The sequence below is a fragment of the Hyperolius riggenbachi genome, chromosome 11 (assembly GCF_040937935.1).
Source record: "Hyperolius riggenbachi isolate aHypRig1 chromosome 11, aHypRig1.pri, whole genome shotgun sequence".
Classification (NCBI taxonomy): Eukaryota; Metazoa; Chordata; class Amphibia; order Anura; family Hyperoliidae; genus Hyperolius; species Hyperolius riggenbachi.
This window is the reverse complement of record NC_090656.1, coordinates 32,329,328-32,341,643: the sequence shown is the minus strand read 5'-3', so window position 1 is coordinate 32,341,643 and position 12,316 is coordinate 32,329,328. Positions and strand designations below refer to the sequence as shown.

Here is a 12,316-nt window from a genome sequence, read left to right as displayed (position 1 = left end):
ATGCAGAGCCCTCAGTAACTCCAGACCTCAGCATCGCAGGAGGCGTATGAAGAGCCCTCAGTATCTCCAGGCCTTAGTATCACAGGAGATGCATGAAGAGCCCTCAGTATCTCCAGACCTCAGTATCACAGGAGAGGTATGAAGAGCCCTCAGTATCTCCAGGCCTCAGTATCAGAGGATATGTATGAATAGTCCTCAGCATCTCCAGGCCTCAGCATCACAGGAGATGTATGAAGAGCCCTCAGTATCTCCAGGCCTCAGTATCACAGGAGATGTATGAAGAGCCCTCAGTATCTCCAGGCCTCAGTATCACAGGAGATGTATGAAGAGCCCTCAGTATCTCCAGGCCTCAGTATCACAGGAGATGTATGAAGAGTCTTCACCATCTCCAGGCCTCGGTATCACAGGAGATGTATGAAGAGCCCTCAGTATCTCCAGGCCTCAGTATCACAGGAGATGTATGAAGAGTCTTCACCATCTCCAGGCCTCGGTATCACAGGAGATGTATGAAGAGTCCTTAGTATCTCCAGGCCTTAATATCACAGGAGATGTATGAAGAGTCTTCACCATCTCCAGGCCTCGGTATCACAGGAGATGTATGAAGAGTCCTTAGTATCTCCAGGCCTCAGTATCACAGGAGATGTATGAAGAGTCCTTAGTATCTCCAGGCCACAGTATCACAGGAGACATATGTGGAGCCCTCAGTATCTCCAGGCATCAATATCACAGGAGACGTATGAAGAGCCCTCAGTATCTCCAGGCCTCATTATCACAGGAGAGGTATGAAGAGCCCTCAGTATCTCCAGGCATCAATATCACAGGAGATGCATGAAGAGTCCTCAGTATCTCCAGGCCTCAGTATCAGAGGATATGTATGAATAGTCCTCAGTATCTCCAGGCCTCAGCATCACAGGAGATGTATGATGAGTTCTCAGTATCACGGGAGATGTATGAAAAAGTCCTCAGTAACTCCAGACCTCAGCATCGCAGGAGACGTATGAAGAGCCCTCAGTATCTCCAGGCCTTAGTATCACAGGAGATGTTAGAAGAGTCCTCAGTATCTCTAGGCCTCAGTATCACAGGATATGTATGAAGTGACATCAGTACTCCCAAACCTCAGTATCACAGGAGACGTATGTGGAGCCCTCAGTATCTCCAGGCATCAATATCACTGGAGATGTATGAAGAGCCCTCAGTATCTCCAGGCCACAGTATCACAGGAGATGCATGAAGAGCTTTCAGTATCTCCAGGCCTCAGTATCACAGGAGATGCATGAAGAGCCTTCAGTATCACAGGAGATGTATGAAGAGTCTTCAGTATCTCCAGGCCTCAGTATCAGAGGAGATGTATGAAGAGTCCTCAGCATCTCCAGGCCTCAGCATCACAGGAGATGTATGATGAGTTCTCAGTATCACGGGAGATGTATGAAAAAATCCTCAGTAACTCCAGACCTCAGCATCGCAGGAGACGTATGAAGAGCCCTCAGTAGCTCCAGACCTCAGCATCGCAGGAGGCGTATGAAGAGCCCTCAGTATCTCCAGGCCTTAGTATCACAGGAGAGGTATGAAGAGCCCTCAGTATCTCCAGGCCACAGTATCACAGGAGATGTATGAAGAGCCCTCAGTATCTCCAGACCTCAGTATCACAGGAGATGCATGAAGAGCCCTCAGTATCTCCAGGCCTCAGTATCACAGGAGATGTATGAAGAGCCCTCAGTATCTCCAGGCCTCAATATCACAGGAGATGTATGAAGAGTCTTCACCATCTCCAGGCCTCGGTATCACAGGAGATGTATGAAGAGTCCTTAGTATCTCCAGGCCTCAGTATCACAGGAGATGTATGAAGAATTCTCAGTTCTCCAGGCCTCAGTATCACAGGATATGCATGAAGAGTCCTCATTTATCTCAGGCCTCAGTATCACAGGAGATGTATGAAGAGTCCTCAGTATCTCCAGGCCTGTACAATGGGATACGAAAGTTTAGGCAACCTTGTTAATTGTCATGATTTCCTGTATAAATCGTTGGTTGTCACGATAAAAATTGTCAGTTAAATATATCATATAGGAGACACACACCGTGATATTTGAGAAGTGAAATGAAGTGTATTGCATTTACAGAACGTGTGCAAAAATTGTTTAAACAAAATTAGGCAGGTGCATAAAAAAAGAAATGAAATCAATATTTAGTAGATCCTCCTTTTGCAGAAATTACAGCCTCTAAACACTTCCTGTAAATTCCAACGGGAGTCTGGATTCTGGTTGAAGGTATTTTGGATCATTCCTCTTTACAAAAGTTCATTCAGGTTTGATGGCTTCTGAGCATGGACAGCTCCCTTTAACTCACACAACAGATGTTCCATTATATTCAGGTCTGGGGACTGAGATGGCCATTCCAGAACGTTGTACTTGTTCCTCTACATGAATGCCTTAGTGGATTTTGAGCAGTGTTTAGGGTCGTTGTCTTGTTGAAAGATCCAGCCCCAGCTTTGTCACTGATTCCTGGACATTGGTCTCCAGAATATGCTGATACTGAGTGGAATCCATGCGTCACTCAACTTTGACAAGATTCCCAGTCCCTGCATGGCCACACAGCCCCACAGCATGATGGAACCACCACCATATTTTACTGTAGGTAGCAGGTGTTTTTCTTGGAACGCTGTGAGCTGTAACGCCCCTAGTTATGCCCAAATAACACAATTTTAGTTTCATCAGTCCACAGCACCTTATTCCAAAATGTAGCTGGCTTGTCCAACTGTGCTTTAGCATACCTCAAGCAGCTCTGTTTATGCTGTGGGCGGAGAAAAGGCTTCCTCTGCATCACTCTCGCATACAGCATCTCCTTGTGTAAAGTGTGCCGAATGGTTGAACAATGCACAGTGACTCCATCTGCAGCAAGATGGTGTTGTAGATCTTTAGTGCTTGTCTGTGGGTTGACTGACTGTTCTCACCATTTGTCGCTTCTGTCCATCTGAGATTTTTCTTGGTCTGCCACTTCGTGCCTTAACTTAAACTGAGCCTGTGTTCTACAATTTCCTCAATATGTGCCTAACTGTGGAAACAGCTGAAATCTCTGAGACAGCATTCTGTATCCTTCCCCTAAACAATGATGGTGAACAATCTTTGTCTTCAGAGTTGTTTTGAGACCCCCATGTTGCTACTCTTCAAAGAAAATTAAAAGAGGAGGGAAACTTACAATTGACCCCCTTAAATACTCTTTCTCATAATTGGATTCACCTGTGTATGTAGGTCAGGGGTCACTGAGCTTACCAAGCCAATTTGAGTTCCAATAATTAGTTCTAAGGGTTTTGGAATCAATAAAACAACAGTGCCCAAATTTATGCACCTGCATAATTTTATTTAAACAATTATTGCACACTTTCTGTAAATGCAATAAACTTCATTTCACCTCTCAAATATCACTGTGTTTGTCTCCTATATGATATATGTAACTGACATTTTTCCTCGCAACAATGATTTTTACAGGAAAATAATGACGATTAACAAGGTTGCCCAAATAATCTGACACACAGAGCATTCAGCAGCAGCCCCATCCCATCCCAAGTCCGCTTATCTAAATTGCACCTAAGTGTAGACAGTCATTGTTTTTGTTTTCACAGTTCCCTCTCCGTCCCCATAACACCCACAACGGCTGTAATGCTGGGCATACATGGTAAGTTTATGCGCCGGTATCGAGCCAGCGGCTCAATGCCAACGTGTCACCGCTCGTCCCCGCGGGCATGCCTTATCAGCCGCTCGATTCCCCGCTATTGTTCGCCCGCGGGGATCGAGTGGGCAATCTATCCGGCGGGTCATCGCACCTGTCGAATATTATCAATCGAGCCATCAGCGGCTCGATTGATAAGGAAAAAAATTTAACATGTATGCCCAGCATTAGGGATGTTTGTGAGTCTCCAAATGGTGGAAGTGTGTTGAAGCTCAGGATGGAAGACTTCACATTTAATTCTCCCGTCAGTAGTGAACTTTATGTGCAAGACAGGCAGCCCGTAATCAGAAAGGGGGGGGGGGGGGGGGCAGCAGAACTTGGGACAGCCAGGATGTGGAACACAGAGCCGTGCACTGAATTTTATCTCTGTGCTGCAGATGAGCTCTGTCCCTCTCACCCCAGCGGAGCTGCAAAAAGGTCGGACTTGGCATGAGGCATCAAGTGGAGGACAGTCAGCTGCAGACAAGCAACATGTGTAAGTTGCCTGCTGGCTGCAGCTTTCTGCTCGCTGGCTGCCTCCTGGACATGATCTCTGCCTACTTTCTGTGCGCCGCCGGGATCGGTTATCCCCAGCATACCAGCTGCCGCCACCTCGTGTCACATGTCAGGTCACATGTCAGTCCCGGCCATCCAGCCTGCCCGTGACAGCCGCCCGCTGCCATCTGCATACTTTATGCAGGGTGGCCGGATGGACTGAGTCTGGCTCACTGGCAGAGGAGGAGAGTGCAGGCTGCAGCTGGCTGCCAGGAGGCATAAATGTATAGCGTGGTAGGGCGCTTTTATCTGCTTGCTCTCCCTCACACTTCACTGCCCTAAAGAAGTCTCATTTTCTGGCGCCCTAGGCCTTGGCCTATGTGGCCATGCTAGAAATCCGGCCCTGTGCTCGGATCAAAACTTTGCTGGTATAGGTCATTTTTATTAATTGATTTAAGTATTAATATAGCGCCAACATATTACGCAGCACTGTACAGAGTATATGGTCTTGTCACAAACTGTCCCTCAGAGGGGCTCACAATCAAGTCTCTATGTATGCATCATGTAGTGCATGTATCATAGTCTAGGGCCAATTTAGAGGGAAACCAATTAACTTATCTGTATGTTTTTGGGATGTGGGAGGAGTGCCAGGGGAAAACCCATGCAGAGACGGGGAGAACATACAAACTCCTTGTAGATGTTGACCTGGCTGGGATTCAAACCGTTTACCCAGTGCTGCAAGTAGAGCGCGCTTACCACTACGCCACCGTGATGCCCAATGGCGTCGATTGGCTGATGAGGATTATGGCCTCGATTTACAAAGCGGTGCTAACCTACTTAGCATGTCTAAAGACTTTGGGCGTGTTAACCAGGGTGCTAAGTAGGTTAGCACCGGTTTTTAAAATCACATCGCGCGCAAAGTCCAGCAACGCGGTGCGTCGTATCGTGGTGCGATAAAAACGGCGCATCGGGTGCGCCGTTTAATGCACCGCGATGCGACGTTTCGCATGCACTGCGCGCGCAAAGTTTTGTGCGCGAGGACTTTGCGCACGAGTGCTATTTATTACACCTAAACTAACTTTAGGCGTGATACAGGGCTTTTCACAAGCGTGCTAACACTTAGCACAAGGTACGTGTGGCGGCCCATGGGGACCAGAGAGCACAGGATTGCTGCAGGGAGCTGGTAGAAGCTCCGCCCCTAGGTAAGTAAAAAAATTTTTTTTGGGGGGGGGATGCTTCCTTTGAAGCTTTGTGAATCAAGCCCTATGTGTCTGTTCTGTTTACTGTACACTAAAGCAGGAAGTCATTATAGTAAATCAGAGCCTTGCAAATGTGTCAGCTGATCTGACTGGCACAGACTAACCAGCAAGCTCATGGTGACCCAGAACTCATTGGGGTGTGTAAGGGACTACAATTGGTCCTAAAAGCCCCCTTACTAAGATGTTAAGAAAAACAAAAGTTTGCTTTCCTAAAACAGAAAGAATTTGCGATAATTCAGGTTAGAGTGAGCTCGAGATGTCTTCCAGGCACCACTGCTGAATATATGCAAATTAACCATTGTACCCTTAGAAGCTAAACACACCTCCAGAACTGCTGGAATGCAATGATGTGTCAGCTTGTTAATGTGTACAGAGCCATAATTATCCAACATGCATACAGGCTGTTTCGGATTGTTTGATCCTCATCAGTGCATGGCATGGATTAATTTGGCTCTATGGAGTAGGGCTTGTAAATCCGAGAGGCACAGACTAACCAGCAAGCTCATGGTGACTCAGAACTCATTGGGGTGTGTAAGGGACTACAATGGTCCTAAAAGCCCCCTTACTAAGATGTTAAGAAAAACAAAAGTTTGCTTTCCTAAAACAGAAAGAATTTGCGATAATTCAGGTTAGAGTGAGCTCGAGATTTCTCCCAGGCACCACTGCTGAATATATGCAAATTAACCATTGTACCCTTAGAAGCTAAACACACCTCCAGAACCGCTGGAATGCAATGATGTGTCAGCTTGTTAACCACCCTGGCGTTCTGATTAAATCGCCAGGGTGGCTGCGGGAGGGTTTTTTTTAAATTAAAAAAAAACTATTTCATGCAGCCAACTGAAAGTTGGCTGCATGAAAGCCCACTAGAGGGCGCTCCGGAGGCGTTCTTTCGATCGCCTCCGGCGCCCAGAATAAACAAGGAAGGCCGCAATGAGCGGCCTTCCTTGTTTTGCTTACATCGTCGCCATAGCGACGAGCGGAGTGACGTCATCGACGTCAGCCGACGTCCTGACGTCAGCCGCCTCCGATCCAGCCCTTAGCGCTGGCCGGAACTTTTTGTTCCGGCTACGCTGGGCTCAGGCGGCTGGGGGGACCCTCTTTCGCCGCTGCTCGCGTCGGAACGCCGCAGAGCGGCGGCGATCAGGCAGCACACGCGGCTGGCAAAGTGCCGGCTGCGTGTGCTGCTTTTTATTAGACAAAAATCGGCCCAGCAGGGCCTGAGCGGCAGCCTCTGGCGGTGTTGGACGAGCTGAGCTCGTCCAGACCGCTCAGCAGGTTAATGTGTACAGAGCCATAATAATCCAACATGCATACAGGCTGTGATTTACAAGCCCTACTCCATAGAGCCAAATTAATCCATGCCATGCACTGATGAGGATCAAACAATCCGAAACAGCCTGTATGCATGTTGGATTATTATGGCTCTGTACACATTAACAAGCTGACACATCATTGCATTCCAGCGGTTCTGGAGGTGTGTTTAGCTTCTGAGGGTACAATGGTTAATTTGCATATATTCAGCAGTGGTGCCTGGGAGACATCTTGAGCTCACTCTAACCTGAATTATCGCAAATTCTTTCTGTTTTAGGAAAGCAAACTTTTGTTTTTCTTAACATCTTAGTAAGGGGGCTTTTAGGACCATTGTAGTCCCTTACACACCCCAATGAGTTCTGGGTCACCATGAGCTTGCTGGTTAGTCTGTGCCTCTCGGATTTACAAGCCCTACTCCATAGAGCCAAATTAATCCATGCCATGCACTGATGAGGATCAAACAACCTGAAACAGCCTGTATGCATGTTGGATTATTATGGCTCTGTACACATTAACAAGCTGACACATCATTGCATTCCAGCGGTTCTGGAGGTGTGTTTAGCTTCTAAGGGTACAATGGTTAATTTGCATATATTCAGCAGTGGTGCCTGGGAGACATCTCGAGCTCACTCTAACCTGAATTATCGCAAATTCTTTCTGTTTTAGGAAAGCAAACTTTTGCTGATCTGACTGGTCACATGATTTTCCCCTTTTCCCTTAGACTCCCATCAGCATGACGATAGACTGTGAGCTCACCTGACCAGATCTCCGTTGAGCTGTATGTACAAACACTCTGTTCCTTCACATTCGCAGATCTCGGAGGCCTCTGTGTCCAGCGTACAGAGCACAACGTGGAGGTCAGGGGCGGAGGAGCCGTGGTCGGTCCCGTATATGTAGAAACATCCGCGATTCAGGTCCTCCCTCAGCCACTCCCTCTCGCGAGTTGCCAAGGAGCACTTCTGGCTCAGACAGTTCTTACTTGCACTGCGCTTCATGTTTCTCTGTGAATACAGCAAGAAAGTGTTTAGGCGCGTCTTCCTAACTGGGACACAGACAGTAATAAGAAACTTTAAAGGTTTCCTAGCACTATCCCCCAAAAAATGTCTTTATTGCTCAATTTTTTTGGGAAGGATTTTGCTTGTTTCCTCCTCGAGAAGCAATTTGGGGTACCCGGAGTCAGAGTTGTGGTTTCATAAACTGAGGAGTAAAGGTTGGCACACACCATACAATCAAAAGATCCAATTTTTCACCAATTTGATAATTCCGATCGGCTGTCCGAAAATATTACTTGATGTACAGTTCCAATTTATTTTTTTTGAGCTTTCAATTATTTTATTCATGATTGGGGAAAAATTGAACATAGGTGTGTGGTACAGTGGTCAGATTTTTTAATTGTTACATTCAGTCAGAAAAATTGATTGCTATTCTTGAACTGAACAGATAGTTAAAAAGATGTATGGTGTGTGACCACCTTTAGAGTTGGATGAATTTTGTACCAATCTCCACAGTCCTGATAGAATATGCAGATTACTCTCTCATGCCTAGTAAATCAGGCACTCATCCAGAGCCGCTTCTGTACAGCAGACCTATAGCGTATTACTTCTATAGAGCCAGTCCAACTTGAAGACAGCCGAGCAGAATTACTAAACTGTAGGTGAGATTGCTATAATACAGCAGCTCTGGAGGGGCAGGAAGGAATGATCTGCATATTCCACCCACTGTGCGGAAGTGACGCATCGGGAGTGTGGCAGCAATAGAACTTGCAAGTCCTTTCTGTATTAAGAATGTGTTGCCTTCGTCAGTGCAAGGCATGGACTGTATATGGCTCTGTAGGAAGGACTCATGTGAGATATGTTAAAGGGGACACAGTTATGTTCTGGAGAACCAGAACCAGCAGGAAGGTTTGTAGCGGGTCTCCTTCCAATCCTGTTTTTATATACATCGTCTCATTGATCTGTACACATTGTAAGGAATAAAGCCCAATCTACACGATACGATTCTTTATACGATTCGATTACGATTCTATTTACGATCCGATTAAATCCAACATGTCCGATTGGGATTCGATTCGATTCAATTCGATTTGCTATTGCAAAACAATGGCAAATCGTATTGAATCGAATCCCAATCGGACATGTTGTATTTAATCAGATCGTAAATAGAATCGTAATCGAATCGTATAAAGAATCGTATCGTGTAGATGGGGCTTAAGACATGTATTGTTCCAGTCCTGTCACTTTGTTATATGAAGATAAAAAACAAACAGCCACTACACATCTGTCTATTTAAAAGAGGCACGCACTAATCTGGGCGCTCTCCCCCCACCTATGCCTAACACTACCCTCACCTAGGATAGTAACACTAACCCTGCCCCCCCCCCCACCTACAACTAACACTAGCTACCCGTGACCTAAGCAGAAATGCATATGGGCCAACATGCATAATGTCTGCAAAGTCTGACTTCCTAAACAGAAGGCATCTGCAACTCGACTTCTATGAGAGACACACAATATCCATCAGGCATGCCTTCGCAGATCATTCTTGTTCCTGGTACCTCTATATTTGGGATGGGGAGTTAGTGAAATCCTAACAAGAACACGAACAGCAGTAAAAAAAAACAACAACAACAAAAGAAAAAAGCGAAATCAATAAAACAAACACGCTTTGGCTGGAGTTCTACCTTATAGAGGGAACAGAGTGATACTATGCCCTAAAGTCATTATACCCTGTATACTGGTACTGGGACAGGCGTTATACACAGCTCTCTAACTATTCACTAAGCACAGGAAGAGGAAGAAAGGAAGCGATCAATCTCCAGCTATACTTTACTATCATGGGTGTATCGCCAGCATATATCACAGCGCTGCACAAGAGAGGATACAGGTTATAAATCACAAACCTACCTAGAAAACTAGTACAAAAGCTATTATTGATACCGAAGTGCAAACCATTTCAAACTGATGCAGAAGCCTACAAAAGCCTGCTAATTTTTCTGCAAATAAGAGTAACTTGAAAATGGACCAACCAAATGAAACTAAGGTAGAATAAGATTGGTCCTTTTTCAAGTGCATACATTTGCATTAAATATTTGCATAATTCTGACATTATATGCGTCTTATAGACCATCACTACTAACTACAGTATTATACGGAGTGGTGCGGAGCGTTGGGTTCTGAGTGACTGACTGAAATGTAACAGTGGCCTGATATGTGGTGGGAGGGAGTTCCAGAGAGTAGCAGCAGCCCTAGAGAAGTCTTGGTGAGGAAGAAGTTATGACTGAGGCAATGACCGTAGACCACAGTAAAGGCTCATACACACATCAGACTATAGTCTTTGGAAACTGAAAGATCACAGACCAATCTTACCACCCTTCATGTAGTATGAGAGCCATACTCTACACAGTCTTTTCTATGGAGCGGATTCCTGCAAATTGCAATGATAGTCTATGAGATCTGCAGATCATCATACACACCTTGTTTAACTGACATTCATCTGCAGATCAAGCAATCATCCGCAGATCTGAAAATCCATCCTGGTGGATCTGATCTGCAGATGAATGTCAGTTAAATCATGTGTGTATGATGCTCTGCAGATCTCATAGACTATCATTGCAATTTGCAGGAATGGATTTCTGGCAGGAACAGATCTTTTGCAGATACTGATCTTTTGTGTCTGTACAGCGTCTGTGTGTGCAGCATCTTGCAAAGATTTTTTTCTGATGTGGAGTTCAGCTCCATAGAAAAGACTGTGTAGAGTATGGCTCTCATACTACAGGAAGGGTGGTAACATTGGTCTGTGATCTTTCAGTTTCCAAAGACTATAGTCTGATGTGTGTATGCACCTTTAGAGTAGAGATGTATATATCAATTTAACAGAACAACATTGGAAATGAATTAAGCATATCAAACTGTCCTTATAGGATGGTATTAGTTATGGTATATATTTGCATTAGTGATCAGTATTTGAGATCAGGAATGGTTTTAGTAGACACAGATCTTTGCTAGCCTACAAGAAGCTGTAGGAAGTTATGTCTCTATGGGGTTGATGCGCAAATTTCCAGTAATATTGTTGTGCGCACACATTATTGTTACAGCAGGTTACCGTGAGTTACGCTATTAGCGTAACCCACGCTACTCGAGTGTTACTATGGTAATGGCATTACTAATGCATATTACCGTAGCAACACACAGGGTACTGAGGTACCATGGGTTACACTAATGGCGTAACTAGTGGCAACCTGCTGCTGTTAGTAATGGTAATATTATCACAGATTTATGTATCAACCCCTAGGAGTCTCTGTAAAAATGAACAGCGTTGTGAGTGTTAGACCTTGCTGTGCCCCGTTAGCACACACCTGGAGCTGCAGATACAAAGATAACCTTTATTTGTCTGCAGCTGACGTCCCTCAGAAACATCCGTTCTGCAGGTAAGAAAAAGCAAGATGGCCGAAACGGTGCCGCAGCTGTGGCCAGCAGGGTGGGAACGCCTCACACTGGTAATATGAGGTTGTTTAGCTGTATGCAGAACACGGCAGGGATGAGATGAAGGGGAGGAAGGTGTCGCTGACGATTGCTTTAAGTTTCCAGTAAAGAAAGAGATGAAAGCGCAGCCTCTCCAGAAACATCTCAGATCTCTCATTTAACAATAACTTTTGTTCTCGTATTTCATACAGCCGGATGGATCTGCTTATACCCTGCGGCCGGCACACAGGTACACCTTACACCCCGGGGCCATCCCTGGCTAATGAGGAGACCTCAGCTGCAGGAAGTGTGACATTCCACAGCAAGAGACACAACACTGCCGAGATCATCAGGAGACGTCTCTGGGGACAGAGCAGGAGATCGCAGGGTTCCTCCAACCCCACAGTCCAAAGCAGGACTTCTAACTGCTATTCCTGAGCACACTGAACATATACTGCATAAACACCCCAGGGTCCCTCAAACCCCAGTCCAAAGCAGAACTTCTAACTGCCATTCCTCAGCACACTAAACATGTACTGCATAAACACCCCAGGGTCCCTCCAAGCCCACAGTCCAAAGCCGGACTTCTAACTGCCATTCCTGATAACACTAAACATATACTGCATAAACACCCCAGGGTTCTTTCAACCCCACAGTCCAAAGCCGGACTTCTAACTGCCATTCCTGAGCACACTAAACATATACTGCATAAACACCCCAGGGCCCCTCCAAGCCCACAGTCCAAAGCAGGACTTCTAACTGCCATTCCTGAACCCCCCGAACATATACTACATAAACACCCTGCCTATGTCAGACAGGGGCATAAAATCCAGCATACAGCCATGCAGTCTCCTTAGACAAACACTTGCAGCAGACTGGGTGATGGTATAACAACTATAACATTCAACATGCTATGCACATTTTTTTTGCACATATTTATGTATGAATTGGAATGTTCTGGCATGTAGCACTTTATTGAAATTTCTGACAAACTTGTAGTTCATTTTTTGTATGGGTTGTTTTCCTCATGTTGTAACACTGCACACTGTCAGTAGAGAGCAGATCTTTGTCAATTATGTATCTATCTAT

General features: G+C 45.5%; 1 protein-coding gene across 2 annotated transcripts in view; it reads right to left on the bottom strand.

Annotated features, from left to right (window-relative positions):
* The window catches only part of PHLPP2 (PH domain and leucine rich repeat protein phosphatase 2), an 88,227-nt gene that overhangs the window by 53,286 nt on the left and 22,625 nt on the right, over positions 1–12,316 (bottom strand). For both annotated transcript variants that reach the window (XM_068259743.1, XM_068259744.1), the window contains exon 2: positions 7,524–7,768. In XM_068259743.1, coding sequence (XP_068115844.1) covers positions 7,524–7,768 — 245 coding nt within the window. The remainder of the gene's footprint in view (positions 1–7,523; positions 7,769–12,316) is intronic.